This window comes from Parathielavia appendiculata (assembly GCF_033297405.1).
Source record: "Parathielavia appendiculata strain CBS 731.68 unplaced genomic scaffold N657scaffold_3, whole genome shotgun sequence".
Taxonomy (NCBI): Eukaryota; Fungi; Ascomycota; class Sordariomycetes; order Sordariales; family Chaetomiaceae; genus Parathielavia; species Parathielavia appendiculata.
In genome coordinates, this window is record NW_026944222.1 from 1,121,994 (window position 1) to 1,140,974 (window position 18,981).

Here is an 18,981-nt window from a genome sequence, read left to right on the forward strand (position 1 = left end):
CTTTGCGGGCGCGGACGCCTTCTGAGCTTCTGCTTCCCTCTCGGCTTGCTTCCGTTTCCGCCTCTCCTTCTTGCTGAGTTTGAGTTTTGTGTCTTTGGGTTCCTATCCGGGCACCAAGCTTTAGCACAGGAAATCCTGAGAAGGCAGGAGTCGCGTGCTGAGCGACCGAGAGAGAGCTCACCTGGCTGCTGCTGCTGCGGACATAGTAGACAGCGCCGGCAGTTGTGACGACAACGGCCACGCCGGCAATGGTGTAGACGACGGCCTTGTGCTCAGAGACCTATGTCGAGATGCGACCCCACAGCGACGAATCGGCCGGTATTGGCGCCGAAGGGGTCCCCGTGGGACCTGTGGGAATGAGGGGGGCCATCACTGTACGGAGTTCCTGAGGGGACAGTCGAAAATCGAATCAAATCTAGCAACGAGGAACAATACAAACTGCCCGCTCTGTAGTAGCCAACTAATCGGGAGATGCTGCGAAGTGACTCGGTGTTACGTCAATTCGATGATGCAGGTGCGCATCAAAAGCTTGCAGGCTCGCGTGCGGACAATTGCGCAGGTGCTTCTAGTCGGAGCTTGGAACAAAAATTCGGCGCATTCGGACGCGCCCAATTGCGTCGCTGCAGTGGGTTTTTTGTGGATTCGCTGGTACGGATACTGCCCGCACACCCGGCCCTTGCCTGGCTTGGCGGGTTCTGGTTGCACAAGATGGTTGGGTTAGGAAGACCATTTCATTGAAAAACCAACCACTGTCTTGCTAATCCATCTATATGCATCTCGACAAAGGAAATCTCGACAAGAAAACCATGCCATCCTCCTCAGAGTGTCTCAAACACCTCAACCACGGCGCGGGCAGTCGAAGTTGCACTCGCCGGGTTCTGACCGCTGACCAGACGGCCATCAACAACGTGGAAGTCGTCCCAAATGCCAGGAGCGCGCTTGTCTAAAAGAGACGAGTTCGTCAGCATACTTTCAATCGGTATTGTACGTATGGTGAGTGCTGGACAAAAAGGCTTACATGTTGCTCCCAGCTTCTCAGCAAGCTCCTCCACCATGGGGCTATTCCACGCCCTCAACTCGGCCATAATACCCATGGTGACCTCGGCCTCGGTCGTGAAGCCGGTGATGGCCTTGCCTTTGATCAAGGGCTCGTTGGTCGCAAGGTCGACCACGCCATGGAAGATAGCCGGGCCGTGGCAGACCGATGACACCACGCCGCCGTTGGCCCAGACCTGGGACGCGATCCGCTGCAGGTTGGTTGCGGTCGGGTAATCGATCAGGGCCGCGTGGCCGGCCGAGGCGTAGAAGACGCCGTACCGGGCGCCGTCGACGTCGGCGGCGCGCGGCATGTTGTCGAGCTTCTTGCGGAAGTCGCTGTTGGTGTCGTTCCAGATGGTCAGGTCCTCGCCGCTGAGAAAGTCAGGCTGCTGCGACAGCCAGTCGGGCGTGTAGCTGCCCGTCTCGGAGGCGAGGTCGACCTCGAAGCCAGCGGCGGTGAGCACCTTGAACGGGTGTAGGGCTTCGCTGATGAAGAGGCCGGTGGTCTCTTTGCCCTGGAAGAGGGTGGCCTGGGCCGAGGTGACGGCGATGAGAGCGCGACGAGGGGGAGACATTGCTTCGGTTGTGAGTGGTGTTGTGATGGAAGTGGTCGTGGTGTTGGTTGAGATGGTTGTAGTACTGGACCGAGAGGGTGCAAGATTGATATAAGAACTGAGAGACTGTTGATGGTGTTTCTGACTGGTAATTGTCTTGTGGATGCTGGCTTGTGTCGATTGGAAGAGTGCTGAGAGTGTTGTAGTGGTTGATATGCTGATGCTGATGAGAAGAAGTGTGAGATGGATGAAGGAGAGGAAGGCCGCATATATACTCGAGACCCGTGCTTTGCAAGTCTCATACATCTCAACGCCTCACTCAATCCTTGACGGCCAGCTCCGGCCCTACAGACCAACTCCGGCTCATCATGCCGGTATTGAGCGTCAGATGAAGGGCGCCGTCAAGTTTAGTGTATCATGGACGGAGTCGCCCGGTACTGTGCTCCGTATCTGGACCCGTCCGAGTCGCCCCACCCGCTGCGCAGGAGAAGCTCCTGTTGGCTCCAGAGCATCCCAGACTTAAACCTAAAGAGGTATTTTTCTATAAACACGGAGTCCTCCGATTGGCCATAACCTACTCGCAGGGCGGATCTTCATCCTTTGGCTGGAGTTCTCCCTTGAGTGCGACTTCAATTTCGCCCAGGATTTTTTTTTTAAAAAACAAAATTCCACCATCATGCGCTACACACAAGCTCGCCCAAGGCAAAGCCTACATCCCACAACAGTAAAGATAAGGTAAGCGCAGGGTGAAGTTAACATTGACTCACTCTGCTTCCTATCGACTACCTACCTACCCAAGAACATACTGTTCAAGTACCACCGGAAACTGGCTTTCCATACCCGGCCACAGCGAGTCCAGATTGCTCCATTCATCGACAGCAAAGGCCATGTTGAACACGTCCTGCTTTACAAGAGGAGATTGAGCAACTCTACAGAAATATATGTGCCCCGAGCTTTACAACGGTACAACTTTCAGAAAATTTGGTCTAGATCTCGATGTTCGTGCACGGGCCATTAGTACCGTCTAGTAATGTAGTACGTACTACTAATTCCAAGCTCTGTATGGTCTGCATCAACAAATTGGCAAATGTCCCAATTTCTCACTCGAGAGTCGAGGCTTTCAGTGCAGTATTACACGGTGTCCGCCCAGCAGGGCGCTTAAATAATGGCAGCATATCGCTGGGCTTCTTGTCTGTAACACGGCGGTTCTCGTGCTGCGCTGCTTTTCGGTTCAAGCTGTATAGCCGTGTCACACTAGTGACACCATATGTGGTAACGGTAAGGGCAGGTGAACGTTAATCGTAATCAAGGACGGCGTAGACAATCAAGTCGGCATCAAGCTTAGGGTAAGGTTAGGTGAGGTGAGGTACCTTCAACTTCCTAAGGGTTTCGAAGACGACACGAACCCACGTCAATGCTGCCCCTGAGTATAACATGCGGCCTGACCGTCCGGATTAGGTGCCAGTTGCGTTCGGAGCCGTGCCCAAGGTTCACTCACTGCAAACACCCATGGCCTGGCCAGCTGGTGCCGAGTGCAAGTCACGATGGTTGGGATTGAAGGCATCCCGTCGGCAAGCTAAAATCTTGCGCTGCGGATCCGTTTCGGTTTTACGCCAGCCTGCCTCCATCGAGGCCCCGCCGACGCTCGCCCACGCTGTTTCCAGTTGCAATCAGCAAATCGGTTTTTGACTCACCCCAATCAGCCAACCAGTAATGCCCGCAGTGGCCCTACGTTACGAGGTGCCCTAATATTATTATTCCTACACCGCTGTGCCCTAGGGCGTGCCGGACCTTCAACAACTTACTATACAGGAAAACCGCGCCCTCGTGGGCCGGGTGAAAAACCCATATCGACAATCAAGGAAACGATCAGTGTATGATCCTGCAAATACAAAGTGAGAAGACCTCTTGGCCTTCGAAGGAAAGGGATATCAGACCGCGAGCTCCAGCTCCAGCCTCCTGGCCAGACTGTACATCGGCAGTTTCCCCGAGTCCATCAGCCAGTCCAGAGGTGCCCTAATACCATGATCGACATTCTGAGTGATCGAAACTCATTACCCCAACTTTGGATCGGGAGCGGCCCCATGCCCAATCACCGTAATGGAACCGGATGGCGACCTTGTCCTCCGGGTAGGGTCGCACTTTGAATCCCCACGAGTTTCGAGTCTGCTCTGCAACAATGCGACGTACTTCCGCGGTGTGGAAGAACATGCTCTTCGGCGCCTGGAAAGAAGCGAAACCGACCGAGGGACCGTGGGTCGTGGAACTGCCCGAGGACAAACCGGAATCTGTTCGAACCCTTCTCGCAATCATTCACTCGAAGTTCGACATTGTACGCACCTTCGTATATCTCAATCAGTTGCATGACATTCTCCTTGTCACCGACAAATTCGACATGATTTCTGTCATTCGGCCCTGGGCCAGCGCTTGGGTCCAAAGTGCTAAACATGCCGCGGCTCAGAGTGGCGGCTTTTGGCGCTGGTGTGGGAGAGGAAGTGAGCCTCTGTGACCGCGCATTAGGAATCCACGTAGCTGGGGAGCTAGGAATCGACAACATGCTGTCCTTAGAAACCCGGGAACTCATCTTCGGGGCCCCCGTTGTTCAGGACGGTGCAGATATGCGAGTAACGTACAACGGCAAACATATCCGATTCGAGAGCTACGCCGCACCATCCGACTTAGTAGGCAGGTGACAAGGCGCAAGGTACTGACGGATCCGGGATTTCACAAATGATGAGATGCAACAGAGGTCATCGCTGGACTTCGACTTGCACTCATCCAGACACTGCTCGACTTTTACCACGCCGAGATAAGATGCCGAACCCGAGACGAAGGGGCCTGTCAGGCAATAAGTACAAGCATATATGACGGCAATTCAGAGCGACCAGTGTGCGACTCCCTGCTTCTGGGCAGTCTATTCCGGACCCAACATAGGTTGGGGCTGGATCCTCTGCCTCTGAAAGCAGACAAGTTCCTGGGCAGTGCTCATAGCCTAATGGTTTTTCTCTCGGCCATGTTCAGTGCGCTCCCTTGTCTGAATGCCAGGCACAATGGGTGCTCGCCGTCCAAGAAATATATGGATTTCGAAGCCAAAACGAAATCTAATAAGAAATGGTTGGACGTTGTACGCCCAGAACATAAGCAGCGGATGGCACCACAGCGGAAGAAGTTAGGGCTGCCAAAACTCTGAGGATAGACCACCTCACGGAGATCCAGGGACGCATCATCCAGGAACTTGACACTTTTGGATCCAGCAGCCAGCGTTCCATTACTTCAAAATCGGCTGTTACGGCGTTCAAATCATGACCGGGACCCGTCTTGTTGTCCGACCGGCTTGGGCTAAACGATTGCGCGCAGAGTCATGCGGCGCAGATCTACACCAAAGGGTTGCGGTAGGGCGAACCGGATTGTAGGGAGTTGTACGGCTTCTTGGAGCCAGAAGAGTGGGAAGCTGGCATCTGGGGGCCTGTTAGTGCTCGGTGTTTGGGGTTCATTCTTCACCTGTCTTCGTAGTCTTCATAATAATCAGCAAGTTGATATGTGGTTGTCAATCATTCAATGTGGGGAGAAAGGAAACTGGGAACGAAAGGGGCCAATGATTGCAAATCCAAAACACTAAGGGGGCATCTGGGGAACTGCTTCAAGACGCGGATAGTTCAATGGTCATCTCCACTTCCCATTGTTGACACCAGCCTGGTTGACACTTAATTAAGGCCGGTCTCCATTCAATCCTCGCAACCGGACTGCTACTTAAGGGCCCCCAGGCTTGCTTCCTCCTTCTTCCCTTTGCGTTATCCCAAGTGTCAATACATTGAGAACAAACACATCCCCTCCCCGACTCTCTCCTTTCTCGCCGCTGCTTCGAGATCCAGACCGGCCAGCAACATACGCAACGCGGCCAGCACAACTTCGACCACCTCGGGCATCCCCTTCGCCCTCGACCCCCACGGCCACCGCCCAAGGATGGTGCGACCTCGTCCCCGAGGACGACATGTCCATCACGCTGTTCTCGGATATCCTCATCTTCTGCGACAAGTACGACCTGCCGCATTTCGTCCGGCCGTGGGTGCGCCAGTGGGTGGAGCAGATCGAATAGTTTGACTTTCGGGTGTGGTTCGGGACGAAGTTCGTTCGCGCGGCGCATGTGGCGTGGCGGCTGGGGTTGGAGGAGAAGTTGAAAATTGAGACGCGGTAGTTGATCTTTCGGGCGTCAGAGGAGATTCGGGACTTTTTCCAGGGCGAGGTGTTTCCTGGGGTTTGCGACCTGGCTGGTGAGAGACCGATCCACGTGTTCAGCGGTTCTGGGATCACACTAACCTGGGAATCATAGAAATTGCGTCTGAAAGAAGAAGGGCACTCGTCCAAGCCCTCCTTAACTTTTACCAAAAAGAATTCAGGGGTCAAAGCCGTTATATCGGGGGTGAAGGGTCCTGCAGGAAGGGAACGGGACGCCGGGTCGGACACCCGACTCTGCGATTTCACCATCCTTGGCAGCTTCGTCAGCTTCCTGAACCAGTCCAAGAGGAGGTATTTGCCGTCGAGTGTTTATGACTGGTCCGAGAATGTGGGAACTCTGATGGAACTGTTGACGGCAATGTTTTCCCAACTGTCGACGGTGCGAGGGCACATTGAATGCAAGTCTGCGAGCAGGTTTGCGTCGTTCCGAGGGAAGCTGAGTGTTAGCAGCAAATGGGTTAAGGTTTGGGGATGTAAGGAAAGAAAGAGATGATGGAGAGACGGAGGATGGCATGACTGTGAGTTTGTTTAACTCAAGTGGTTTTCTTAATTCTGGTTATATTAGTACTACAACTCAAATAATTCGAAGGACTACGACGACAACGTAGAATGGGTTTGTTAAATTGCAAGCGCAGGCCGTAGCTTTCTCGGAGTTTTCGACTGTACAGTGCGTCATTCAAGACTCGGTGCCGTTTTTGCCCGGCAGCGACGACTTCACGAAACATGTCAATCGACACAATGTTAGGGCAACTTGAACATGTTCGCTCCATGGAATTTCATTGATCGAATTCATTAGCATAATAACGCACAAGGGAAAATCGGGCATATTGATTCATTCATTGTCCCATCGTCAGAGATCACTCGCTAAACGACCGAAAATCCATCCACTAATAATACAGATTTGCGCCGAATTCCAAACAGTCATCATTCATGAGTTACTCGGCGTCATCACTGCTGCCGCCAGTTGCGCGGCCGCCCTTCCGGCCTGCCTCACGGGCACGCTCGCTGCCCGGCTCGAAGCTGCCGGACGAAGCGTGGCCGCCCTTGGAAGCGATCTCGCGCTGGTACGATGTCAGTAGACTGCGCTGGTTGGCTGGACTGAAAGGGAAAAAACTTGCCTGCTTGTCAGGATCCATGCTGGCAAAGCCGCCGCTGTGACTGGCCTGGCCACCCTTGGATGCGATCTCACGGACTTCGTCCTTGGGGCTGAAGGAGGAAAACTCGTTAATAATGTGTGCTATTGTGACAGGAAACAATGACTCTATACCGGTTGGCAAAGTTGCCGGGGTTGGTGTTCTGAGTGCCGGACATGATGAATTGTTGTTTGATGACGAGAGTTTGTTTGTTGAAAGGTTTTTCAGTGGAAACTTTGGTGCGATGTATTTTTGGATGCAGTGATGGTGGAATGATCAATGTTGGGTTATGTTGGAGAAGAGCGAGCCTTATATCCTCGAGAAATGATCCGTTTGAACTGAGCTGAAGGCTCCAAAACTAACTGTTTGATGGCAGCGGCCCTGTCATGACGCCAGTGATGATGTCAACATGATGACGTGAATAGGCATAATGCGGATCCACGCCGGTTCCGTCCCATGTTGAATCACAGCACTGACAGAACCCCTTGCGCTTTCCACAAATACATGCAGCTGTAGATGGGCCTTGTTTGGGTCCCGGTTGGCTTCTCCTGCCGCGCAGATTCATGGTTCCGTCACTACGTGTACATTACGCTGTAGATCACCTGTTCGATCCTGGGTTGCAATCTGGAAGGCACGGTGACATGTATCACACCCTCTTGCTAAGCTTACCCGACAATTATCTCAACTAACCTTGCTTCAACCCAGGAACAGTAAGTTCCTCTCCATCTGGCACATCTATCCCATTGTGTTCAGCTGTCATGATGCGTCTCCGGCCCGGAAGCCAGTGCCAAGCTCCGATGCCAAGTGATCATCGGCGCGCCGCCGGTTCATGGAGACGCACTTTCCCCGCCTCGAACTTCCCGAACGCGTCGCCCGGCACAGGAAGGGATCCACAATGACATCTTGAAGCAATGCATGAAGTATTACACTTACCGCTGTCGCCCAGCGACACGGCATCCAAGGCATCAATCATGGACGATCAGTCAGCCTCTTAACAAATGTCCACTTCATGTCGTCATCACTGTCAAACAATGGAAGTGACCAGTTTGAGAAATCGGCAGGCGCTTGCCATTGTGTAAAAGGTACCTGAACCGGATCGCTAGTTCTAGAACAGCTACCGTACCTTATCCTTTCCCAAACACCACACATCAGATCAGGTACTGAGACTCATCAGTTCATCCTATGCCTCGCCAACGGATTGGTAATCACAGATCAATAGGTGGCCTGGTAGCTGGAAGCCCTAAACTCTTGGAGTGAGGTGTTGGGCACGAGCAAGGACTTTGCGTCGAGTGATTATGCTTCCCATTTGTGACGGGAGCGCTGACCGCAACGACGGAATGCCCCGGCATAGGGCTCAACCTCGCCCTGCCTTCCCTCAATTTTTAAACCATTCTCTTCTCTACGCGGCCATTGAGCCAAACACACCCTGCTTCTCTAAACTGTACCTGGTGTCCCAGACACGTTGCGTGCTCCTATCACCAACTCCGAATCCTACCGGACGATAAATCGACAAAGGATGCACCGTCAATTCAGAATGCCGATGAAGAAGATAGAATTTGTCCGGTGCAAGCAAAATGGACTGCCTTACGTCAAGGTAACTGCACGGAGCATGAACGGTAAGAAGCTTGATGTTTGAAGGTTTGGGCCGTTTGTTGGCCCCCCAAACTCTCTCTTTAATTTCGGGGAGCTCGGAATCCCCAAGTTGTTCAACCGATAGGACCCGACAGCCAAGCTCCCCACAGCTCCTATTGATTACAACGGTAGATTCTATAAACAAAAAACTACAGGTACTTGCATCGTAGATTCGCCGTCCAAATGTCTTGGGTACGCAACTGTTGGCCGTCATCGACTTCAGCATGGCCAATGCCGATCCAGTGAACTTGGAGATGGTTAACAAGAACAAGAACCGGACAGCGACGGAGATGGTCAATTTGGAAGACAATGAGCCTCAGCAGCTAAAGCCGAAGATCTATCCCAAGGGATGGAAGTTGCATGCATTGACAGCTGGGTAAGAGTCCACCAGGGGGGTTATCTCCCAATTGATGGCCGAAGTACCTTACTTGCTAATCATCTTTCTTGTGTCCCGCTACTAGCCTCTGTCTCAGCCTGCTCCTTTCCACGCTCGAGACCACCATCGTGAGCACGTCTTTGGTCTCGATGGTCAATGAATTCCAGGGTTTTGGCCAAGCCGGTTGGGTCGCCACAGCCTATTTCTTGACTTACACTGGTATCTCAATGATTCCTCGACATTACCACCCATGAATTCCGGCGTGACACTTCTTTAACTTAATGCTGACCACTGCAACCAGGCTTCCTCGTCATCTATGCAAAGTTCAGTGATATCTTCGGCACCAAGGTTTTGATCCTTGGCGCCATCACTCTCTTTGCCGTCTTTTCCATTGCTTGCGGTGTCTCCAACAACATGCTCCAGCTGTACGTGCAAGCTCTGGCATGGGAGGTACCTCAAGGGACCACGCTGACATGACCAGGGTCATCTATCGCTCCATCCAAGGCATCGGAGGGTCCGGTATCTACTCCCTAGTCACAGTCATGACGCCGCTCATGGTGCCTCCGGCCAAGTACCCAACCTACATTGCCATTATTTCGTCCATCTTCGCCATTTCCAGCGTGCTGGGTCCGCTGCTTGGGGGGTTTATTTCCGATCACACGACCTGGAGATGGGTCTTCTGGCTAAAGTACGGCCCTGTCGTCTTTCGTTGGGTTGGAAGTTCTCTGCTATTATGCTGACTTACTTTCCTAGCGGCCCTGGTGGAGCGCTTGCCATTTTCCTCATCAGCATTTCGATCCCCTTCAACTTCCCTTACCCTGCTGGCCCTAGTCGATTCTTCAGCACTTTCGTCTCGCAGAAGGCGTGGAGTCGAGTAGATTTTCTTGGAGCATTTGCCTCACTGGCCACCTCTATACTGCTCGTCTTCGCTTTGGAGCAGGCAGGGGTCGAGCACCCCTGGAACAGCGCGGCCGTCATTGCGTCTTTCGTGCTGTCCGCGGTCTTTTGGGTTGTCTTCGTCGGATGGGAAAGAAGCCTGTCCAACAGAGGCAGCATATGTGAGCCCATTTTCCCTTGGAGATTGGCTTGCAACAGGTTTGTTCTGGGTCTGCTCTTGTGAGTCCTCTCCTTGGTCTCCACAAAACTAACCAGGACTACTGACGTACAGGTAGAAACGCATTCCTGACAGGATTCCCGTTCATGGCGGCAATCATCACTATTCCCCAACGCTTCCAAGTCGTCAACGGAACCACGGCTATCAATGCCGGCATCCGTATGTTGCCATTGCTCCTGTGCTCGCCGATTGCGACCGTTGTGGCGAGCTTGCTTCTGTCAAACCTCAGGGTACCCCCTCTGTATGTGCTGCTGGTTGGTTGCAGCGTGCAGACCCTTGGTGTTGGTCTATTTAGCTCTCTGGACCCCTCCAGCCTGGACGTGCCGTCATTTCAATACGTCTATCAGGTGATCATGGGCTGTGGGTTTGGCCTCAGCCTCAGCACCGTCTTGATGATGGTGCCTTTGGTCGTTAAGCATGGAGACATGGGTAAGAGCGTGCTTCATCGCCACCCGCGTTTCCGCCGTCGTGACTGACTCAACCTTTCTTCAGCCGTCACAATGGGCGCCGCAACGCAAATACGCGTGCTTGGAGGCACCATCGGGCTTGCTATTTCCTCGGCCCTTTTGAGCAACCACGTAACGAGTCAGACTGCAGGGTTCTTGACTTCAGCTGAGCAAGCAGCACTGCTCAAAACATCTCAGAGCATCCGCCAACTGTCCTCCGAGTTACAAGTCAGCGTCAGAGAGATCTACGCCGCGGGATACAACCAGCAGATGAGAGTGATGCTCTATTTCTGCGTTGCATCGCTGACATCACTCGTTCTTCTGGTTGAGTGGCCTCCAAGAAGGCTGCAGACGAGCGATGACGGGGAGATTGCTGTGCCGTGACATTGGGCTGCAAGGAAACACGGCAGTCTTGAATCTCATTTCATGATTCCTTGAACGACGGATATAAAGACACTGACCTACGATGGTCGGGTTGGAGTAATCAAGAGGCTATCACACAAGGTAGCTCAATCAAGCCGACCAGCCGACCAGCTTGGTCTCTCCCAAATCAGTTCAAACCTCGCACCTCCCCTCCCAAAGGTCTCCTCCAGCTCATCCTTTACCGTATCCCACTCGCCAGAATTAGGATAATCAGTGGGATCTTGTCGATCCCCATCTTCAGGGGGCGCCAGTACCACTCTCTCCAATTTAGGATACCGCCCCACGGCCACCACCTTCGCGAACCTCAACATGGCCGCCTGCATTTTCACGCCATCCAGTCCCCAGAACGTCACCTCCCTGATCGAAGGCGGAAACAAGGTCGAGAGGAAGCTCTCCGCCCTCGTGTTCCTGTTCCTTCGCACCCACACCTCCCTCAACGCGTCCAGCGCATGCCCATTGACCATGAGCACCTCGAGCTTCTCAAAATCCTTGAGCGAATCCCGCTCGCCATCTCCATGCTCGGTATCGCTCCTGATGTCCAACCGGATCTCCCTGAGCGTATCCTTCCTGCGCTCAATCGCCTCCCACGCGTCCGTCGTGCGCCGGTCGTCGACAAAGTCGTACGCATCGTCCAACGCGTTCCAATGCAGCGCGAGCACCTCCAGCTTGGGCGCCGACTCGAACATGGCGGTCAGGTGCTCCGGGTTAATGTTACAGTTCGCCTGGAAGTACAGCCGCCGAAGGTGGGCCAGAGGCGCCGGGGATGCGCCGTAGTTCCAGTTGGGGCTGGGCAGGCAGAGCGAGTCGAGGTTTGGAGCGGCGTGGGCGATGGCGTCGACGGCATCGATGGAGACGTCGAAGCGGTCACCGGCGATGAAGTAGTGGTGTACTTCCAGGGCCTTTAGCTTGGCCAGAAATGGGGGCCGGGATTTGATGAGCTGTGGGATGAGGCAGAGGTTCCAATCGCAGTCGAGCGGCATGCGGAGATACTCAAGGTTTCGAGTGTGGGCGAGGACGAGCTCGAGCGGAATCAGGCGGTACTCGCCTTCGCCGTTGACGTTCCAGTGTTCTGGGATGGGCGGTAGGCCAAGCTGCATGATGCCGTCATTGACGATGGCCTTGTCGGAGGCATCGAGCTCGACGCTTGCTTCCCAGAACATGAGGAACTTCATGTGGCGCGCGAGATCAGGACGCGCGGCGAGCGTACGTCCAAGACGGATCAGGTGTCGGACTGACCGTCCGGGGTACTCATCCGAGTAACACTGGAAGAGGAGAGGCTGGAAAATGTCGCGAAGTCGTCTGCATGTCCTTGAGAGACGAGAGACCTCAATGGGGCCCCGGGACCACTCATGGCACCCGGGCCGCCGATTGACACAATCGCGGCATGGATAAGGTAGCTGTCCCGGGACGCAAGAAGGACAGAGAAGCGAGTAGACGCGATGGAGAAGTTCGACGGGCAGGTCGGTGATCCCGCAATGCGGGTTTGTCGATGTCATGACTGAGCGCTGTTTATACAATCTGCTTGACGTCTGGCATTGTGCCCTAACTAATTGGGTAGCCAGTTGCATGAGATTGGATGAGAAAGATGAGACTTGACAAATGAGTATGGAATGGCTCAACGCCTCAAGTAAGGCATTTATCAGAGCTGCTGAGAACCGACTGGCTGATTCCGAGGCATTGCTGCCTGCAACGGCCCACCATGGTCGAGCTGGGATTCTCGCTTGACCTAGGGACGCGGAGCACTTGTCCCAGGCGAGCCAGGCTAGCAGATCTTAGCGAGATAATCAGTGCTCTCTTGACGCGAAGTTTGACGCGAAATGGGCCTATCATCGGCCGTGTAAAGCGAGAAAGTTCACAATCCCGCTGGATATCTCTCATGATTTCTCTAGGCCCAATAAATCTGGATGTATATTGATAGAGTCAATGTGACTCTTGGTTCATCAAGGTTAATTGAGGATCCGATGACTAAAGCCCGGAGGTGCACTGGAGCTAGACCTAATGGGCAATTCCACGGTTCTTTCAGGTCCTAAGTTCCAGACATAAGTCAACAATTGTACACAACCTAATTAACCCGAATTTGTTCGTAGTGAACTTAGTGTCGAGAGTTGGCCATTCAGATCTTTACTGTGGAATGGCTTTTCTTTATCTTTCTTCCCTAGGTAGTTTCTGTCTTCTTCCTCTCTTTCTTTCTCCTACCTATTCAGTTTCTTCTTCTTCATACCTATGAAGTATCTTAAGGTACGTTAACGTTAGCTATGTTCTCTTTTAAACCTTTATTCATAATTCTTTTTCTTCTCTCATTTTCTCTTTTTCTTATCACTCACTTCCGTCCTCCCTTCTTGATATAGTCTTCATCTTTGTTTTCTGTTGCTAGGTGATGATCTTCTTCCGCCCTGTAATGCCCTGGTAACACAGCAACGACTGGAACAACCCCAGGTTGAAGTATACTATCTTCCACCTCCGAGCCCAGTCAAGCATTGTGGCTTGATTCATTTCCAAATGGTGTGTCTTATGTCATTTGATTGAATCCTGTTGCAGCGTGCAAGCTTGGCTACTCGAATGCCCCATCATCCCCCAGCCCCTGAGCGTAGGAGTTTAAGGTACACTAAGGTACCTACCTACCTTCATGTTATGTTGGGTGCTGAAGCTGAATTCGGCACCCGCCGCTTATTAGAGCTGTCTAGGTGTCTTATGCAAAGTTCCCGTCCTCTGACATTGAACGTGTGATGCTGGTCCCAGTGAGACAGATTCAGTAGCTTCCTCCAGTCAGACACCGGTACTAATGTCAGACCATAATATGAACACGTATCGCACTTTTTGTTCCACTGGTACCAGCCTGACCTTTGCAACGCAGGCGACGGAAATTGGACTTTGTTGGTCTCGTGCTTATAACTGTAGAAGTCACTTGCGCGAGCAGTCAATCTTTTCTCAAACATACCCGTAATAAAGGCCCGGCTGTTAGTTAATTTGTTCCGGTCCTGGAGCAGCTACAGAGATTAATATATTTCAATTGTGCTCCCTTGAAACTTGAGGTCTCGGCAAAACGAGCTTATTACCCGCTGGTGTCACTGCAGCGCAGGGTGACCGAAATATATACTGAGGGCCCGTAATGAAGAAAGCAGATCCCGCCATGCACGGCGGGTAAATATAGGACTTCATTATTTGTCTGAGACCTGACAAATATTCGATGCTGCACGTACGGCTGGGCCGCGTCAGTGTATAGGTTAAGGTACGGTATCAACCGCTTTCCGGCTGTTATCCCGGCATGGTTACCTAGTGAGAGAAACGCTCCAAGTTTCGTACAAAAGCTAGGAAACACCAACAACTTTCACAGTAACTTTGCAATAACTTTCACCAAGCAGACCTTAGTGACGGCATTTTCCATATCTAGTACCCTCAATTCAGCGAACTTCGGGGATTACACCCACATCAAAGAACATGCTCCCCCATATCATAACCCTCCTTCTCCTCCCCCTTGGCGCCCTCACCGCTGCCGTCGTCCCTTCCTCACCGCAACAACTCGCCTCACTCGAACCCCGGGCCGTCTCCCCCAATAAGACGTGCGGCACATCCAACTCGGGCTACACGTGCCCGTCCGACGCCGCGTGCTGCTCGCAGTACGGCTACTGCGGCACCACTGAGGCCTTTTGCCTTACCACGGCCGGCTGCCAGACGCGCTACTCCAACTCGTCGAGCGCCTGCTACGCGCCCAAGCCTGGTGTTTCTATCTCGATTGATGGGACTTGTGGATCCACGGGAGCCGGAAAGAACGGGTATAGATGCTTTGCAAACGCGACAGTCACGAGCTGTTGTAGTGCTGCGTGAGTCCTGAAATCCCTGAGGATGTCCTGAGGACCTGACCAGAAACAGGGGATGGTGTGGCACGACAGTCGATCATTGTGATGTCAAGAATGGGTGCCAGGCTGGGTTTGGGAATTGTACGGGCACGAAAAGCAAGCGGAACCTGCTTGGGGCTCTGCTGTATTAAGGGTTGAGGGGAACGAGAAGGTGGTCAAGGAATAAAAAGGATCAACGACTTGGAGACGACGACGGTTGTGAGGGAGATACGCCGGCAACTTAACTTGAAAGCTGGACGAACCCCTATTTGCCACTGTTCTTTTCACTGGCCCCCATCGACCGTGCGATGCAGATTAAATCCACCTCTCGTCATTCACTCTGTTCCTTTCCAGATGTGCCAGCACCTGGTTGTAATCTCTGCACACGTGTTTCGCATCCCACCCATCACTTCCCGTAAAGCCTGGTGGGAAGGTGGTGTGCTGGCCTTCAATTGCCAAGTCGGAAGAGCACATAATGCTCTGCCGCAGATATTCAAAACAATGGCTGAGATGCCACGGCCCCTCTGCCGGCAACCTGCCGAGTTGTTTTGAGGTGTAAGCGGCGACGACCTCGATGATCGAGTGCAGGCAGTGAAGCTGGTGCGTAACAGAGGTTGTGAACGTGGAATCCGGATACTGCTCGAGCGGTGTAGGGAGGTTGTTGTAGGACTCGGTGTTGTTGATCCGGACGTACCCGAGCCCCCCTACATTGTAGAATGTGTAAGTTACCATAACATAGGATATTCCAAGGGTTCCTGGATACAACTTACTAGGCACGATGCTCAGCCACCGCCCTTGGACAGAGTCTGAGAAGAACTCTGATCCATTCTCTGGTACAAACATGGGATCAGGAGCAAACGTTGTAATTTGCTGGGATACTGTTCAAGGTCAACAATGGACAGTGACGGATACTCTCCGGCGATGGATACATACTTGTCGGTGCAAACCCGGTGATGTCGGCCCCAATCCCTAACCAAGCTGGCTTTTGCCGTCCACGGTCTAGCAGCAGTCCCAAGATGATCAAGAGCAGCAGGGTATCCAGCAGCGAACGTATCGACGTCAGGGTCGTCCAAATGCGACTCTTCCTTGATACCTTCCGTTGCGCTATCCCAGGGTCTCTTGCCGTAATGTCGCTCCATGCCCTCTCGTCATCGTCGAAGAATATCTCTCCTTTTTCCTCGTCTTCACTGAGCGTTTTTTTGTCATCTGAATCTGTACTCGTTTGAAATTCGTGATATCTCGGCGACGGGAGAGATTGCATCATTGTCGTACGGTGGATGTTGTTGTCGTCGTCGTCGTCGTCGTCGTCGTCGTCGTCGTTGTTGTCGTTGTCGGCTTATCTCCTGTTAATGGGGTGTGGTTAGGTGGGACGTTGACTTGTTGGAATTGTGCCCGATTATGGGTGAAGTTAAGAGGACTCGAGACTGAGGAGAGTAGTGCGAATGAGAGCCTTTTAAACTAAGGTAGACGGGCCTCGGTGACGCGGTGGGTTCCGTCCCAGACGTCTGGTGTTTCAGTCATGGACTTGGATGCGCCAGCAGTGCCCCTGAACCACGGCACTCTCCGCGGGCATGATGTATGCATGTGGTCGCGCTTACAGTGCGTATTGGTACCGAATGGCATGTGTTAGGTTGACTTAGAAGGTGCGACGGGATACGATGCAAATACAAGCTGCGAGCGAGTGCCTCTTACTTTGAAGGTCATGTCCCTGAGTTGCTCTCACTCCATGTCAGTTGAGCACTGCGACACCTCCACCTCCCCCGATCCCGCATCGACTCTAGTCACAAAGCTGGCGGAGAGCTGTCCCCCATGTATCCACTCCCTCGTAGCGAGGTACTCCCCGAGAGGCATCCTGATCGCGTGGTCAATCGTGTTGATGATGCTACGGGCCCCGAGCTCCGGCACGTATCCCTGTTCGGCGAGGGATTTGCAGACAGAATAATCCTGCTTAATCTGCATATCGACGTTGCCAACTGGCCGGTAACGGGCAGGATCTTCGGCAAGGTCCGTCGGTTTGGCGAGCTCTCGCCCGAGGTCAGCGAGATATTTGTCGGCGACGGCCGCCTGTTCGATGGGCGAAAACGGCAAGAAGGGAATGAAATCAGTGATGCGTCCGGTTAAGGGCGCCTAAGTATTAATTGTTGGTGTATGAGCGTCGGGCATCCGGGCAGAAGATAGTGCGTCGTAGGTACTCGGACTCATCCACTCACGCCAAATACACTAACGATTCTTTCTGAATTCGCCATGAGAGCTGGTCGCCCAGCGTTCTGATACGTCTTGCCGCATCCTTGGAGCCGTGGCCACCGAAGAGATCGTCTCGATTGTTGTTGCAGAACTCATGAATGATCCGGTCAAAGGCATTCGTCGCGAGCGCCCAGATAGCCTTGCAGCAGTTCACCATCTTCTGTCTTCTCGAACTCATCCATGAAGATAATGCAATGCCGACCGCTATAATCGGCCAGATAGTTCTTGTACGCCGACCCGGTTCTGGATTCTTCGGAGCCAGGTCACTGGCAAAAGAGGCTCGACTCGAGTCTGAAACTCGTACAATTGACGCCGTGGAGGCCCAAGGAGAGCAACCGACCAAGGTTTCCGGCCAATTCCGTCTTGCCGTGGCCACTGGGGGCGGCGAAGGGCAAGACCAGGGGCTGCGGAGTGGGCATAGCAAGGTACCTAACAAGGAAGCGTTGGAATGAGATGAGGACTTCAAACGTGGACTGACGGAGAGGACTAACGTCAGGAAACGCTCAGTCAGGTGACCAGAAGCCAGAGTCTGGACAACCAGAAAATAGCGAATGCCGAGAAGTTCGCTCGCCCTGTGAACCTCGGCAAGCTTTCTGTTTGCGCCAGAGAGCCGCTCGTCTCGGGATGCAGAGTGGAAGACATATCGAACGGTGAAACGGAGATTCAGAGCTTGGGCAATCCGCTTTCGAGCAGGAGCAGCCAAGCACCAAACTCTGGCATCGTCCAAATCATCTAAGTCGTGAAGGCGCGGGGAATCACACCCACTGGCCATCCTGAACTCAACATGGTTTTTGACTACCAAGGGCATGTCCTGTCGAAATTCCTGGCAGTGGGCAATGGCAAAGCCGAGCACTGGGATTTTGCGGTAAGTTTGGTCGGCGTTTCCGGCGTAGGAAGTCCACAGTTTGAGCATCTCCAGGTTGCCAGTGTCGACGACAAAGAAGATGCCAGGGCAGCCATCAAGCCGATCATTCAAGCGAGTCTTGGGCGTGTCTGATCCCAAAATCTCGGCAAAATAGGTCAGATACGCTCGAACAATATCGCAGGACTCCTCCTCTTGAATCGCCCCTATCAAAGGACACAGACTGAAGCCAGTGCCGACATGTGCACTGCTGGGTCGCATTTGAAGAGCAGAGACCGACGTTCCGTTGATGCCGAGCTGCTGCCCTTTTGAGATCGAGAAGATACTGTCCAGGGATAAAAAAGCGGGCACTCGGGGCAACGTGAAATCCCAACTTGCAAGCCAGCTGTCACACTCTGCTTGCACATTGCCGTTAGGTTGCTATAGACCTCTGTCAGAAAATCGGGGGCATTGTTTTCGAGCTGACGTTCCAAGGGGCAACAGACAGTGATTTTCAGTGACTGTGAAAGTGCGCCCACGGTAACCCAGTCACCCTGGGTCCGGTCTCCCACATGTTGTACGTCAGGAAGCCCTTTGGATCGCCAGTTGTTTCTCTCCATCGAAAGCTTGTGGTCAGTAATGTCAAGAGGGACATCTCAAGCGCTCTAGAACAAAGTCCCGTCGAAGGAATCTGAGAAAGTTCCACTGAATACCGACCCGGTACCTTATGGCTCTGTCCACCAGACCGGTGACTGTTTCTTTCCGTTGTTGGCCTCGCTGGCAAAACCGGTCCCCTGGCCGTTGCCGTCCTATCCATTCCTGTTTGCCCTGACCATTAGATTATATTGGGTAGAAAGACGTCGGAACAATGCAGACAAGCCAGTGTCGCTGCCAAATGCTGCAGGAAAAGGGAACGAGGGATTTGTCTTGCTGGCATCTCCGTTTACATCTCTCCTGAAGAGCAACTATGTAAGAAAGACAGCTCCGGTTTGCCGCTGATTCTCATGACTCGAAGACATTGATTCATGGTTGTTACGGCGCCTCTGCGTAGAAGCGTTAGCCATGGGATGAAATGACTTGAGCACCAGCAGTGAATGATATCCATGAG

The 18,981-nt window shown here is 53.0% G+C and overlaps 9 protein-coding genes across 9 annotated transcripts; 3 read left to right on the forward strand and 6 right to left on the reverse strand.

The window, feature by feature from the left end:
* Positions 1-716: 716 nt before the first annotated feature.
* Positions 717-1,774, reverse strand: N657DRAFT_642588 (class I glutamine amidotransferase-like protein). The gene is made up of 3 exons (XM_062792377.1): positions 1,020-1,774; positions 991-993; positions 717-943 (listed from the first exon to the last, which is right to left on the reverse strand). Exons 1-3 carry the CDS (start codon positions 1,611-1,613, stop codon positions 767-769), a joined length of 774 nt encoding a protein of 257 aa, XP_062649609.1. The 5' UTR covers positions 1,614-1,774; the 3' UTR covers positions 717-766.
* Positions 1,775-3,692: 1,918 nt separating this feature from the next.
* On the forward strand, positions 3,693-4,875 carry N657DRAFT_708927 (uncharacterized protein). The gene is made up of 3 exons (XM_062797413.1): positions 3,693-4,030; positions 4,056-4,273; positions 4,342-4,875. The coding sequence occupies exons 1-3, from the start codon at positions 3,772-3,774 to the stop codon at positions 4,780-4,782; spliced, it is 918 nt and encodes a 305-aa protein (XP_062649610.1). The 5' UTR covers positions 3,693-3,771; the 3' UTR covers positions 4,783-4,875.
* Positions 4,876-6,537: 1,662 nt separating this feature from the next.
* On the reverse strand, positions 6,538-7,229 carry N657DRAFT_280501 (uncharacterized protein). Its single transcript, XM_062786599.1, has 2 exons — positions 7,096-7,229; positions 6,538-7,034 (listed from the first exon to the last, which is right to left on the reverse strand). Exons 1-2 carry the CDS (start codon positions 7,137-7,139, stop codon positions 6,764-6,766), a joined length of 315 nt encoding a protein of 104 aa, XP_062649611.1. The 5' UTR covers positions 7,140-7,229; the 3' UTR covers positions 6,538-6,763.
* Positions 7,230-8,817: 1,588 nt separating this feature from the next.
* On the forward strand, positions 8,818-10,913 carry N657DRAFT_569226 (MFS general substrate transporter; the record flags this gene model as incomplete). The annotated part of the gene is made up of 7 exons (XM_062788647.1): positions 8,818-8,969; positions 9,055-9,188; positions 9,271-9,394; positions 9,451-9,657; positions 9,723-10,085; positions 10,142-10,512; positions 10,576-10,913. 7 exons carry the CDS (start codon positions 8,818-8,820, stop codon positions 10,911-10,913), a joined length of 1,689 nt encoding a protein of 562 aa, XP_062649612.1.
* Positions 10,914-11,197: 284 nt separating this feature from the next.
* On the reverse strand, positions 11,198-12,277 carry N657DRAFT_533868 (uncharacterized protein; the record flags this gene model as incomplete). Its single annotated transcript, XM_062787758.1, has 1 exon — positions 11,198-12,277. A coding segment is annotated over one exon (1,080 nt), but the record flags the coding sequence as incomplete, so codon positions are not given.
* A 1,889-nt stretch (positions 12,278-14,166) lies between these two features.
* Positions 14,167-15,121, forward strand: N657DRAFT_642590 (carbohydrate-binding module family 18 protein). The gene has a single exon (XM_062792378.1). It carries the CDS (start codon positions 14,391-14,393, stop codon positions 14,775-14,777), a length of 387 nt encoding a protein of 128 aa, XP_062649614.1. The 5' UTR covers positions 14,167-14,390; the 3' UTR covers positions 14,778-15,121.
* On the reverse strand, positions 14,941-16,182 carry N657DRAFT_280541 (uncharacterized protein). The gene is made up of 3 exons (XM_062786600.1): positions 15,722-16,182; positions 15,559-15,666; positions 14,941-15,492 (listed from the first exon to the last, which is right to left on the reverse strand). Exons 1-3 carry the CDS (start codon positions 16,050-16,052, stop codon positions 15,104-15,106), a joined length of 828 nt encoding a protein of 275 aa, XP_062649615.1. The 5' UTR covers positions 16,053-16,182; the 3' UTR covers positions 14,941-15,103.
* Positions 16,183-16,863: 681 nt separating this feature from the next.
* Positions 16,864-17,467, reverse strand: N657DRAFT_642592 (uncharacterized protein). Its single transcript, XM_062792379.1, has one exon. It carries the CDS (start codon positions 17,187-17,189, stop codon positions 16,995-16,997), a length of 195 nt encoding a protein of 64 aa, XP_062649616.1. The 5' UTR covers positions 17,190-17,467; the 3' UTR covers positions 16,864-16,994.
* On the reverse strand, positions 17,165-18,833 carry N657DRAFT_280586 (uncharacterized protein). The gene is made up of 3 exons (XM_062786601.1): positions 18,380-18,833; positions 17,524-18,314; positions 17,165-17,461 (listed from the first exon to the last, which is right to left on the reverse strand). The coding sequence occupies exons 1-3, from the start codon at positions 18,491-18,493 to the stop codon at positions 17,296-17,298; spliced, it is 1,071 nt and encodes a 356-aa protein (XP_062649617.1). The 5' UTR covers positions 18,494-18,833; the 3' UTR covers positions 17,165-17,295.
* Between the last annotated feature and the right edge of the window lie 148 nt (positions 18,834-18,981).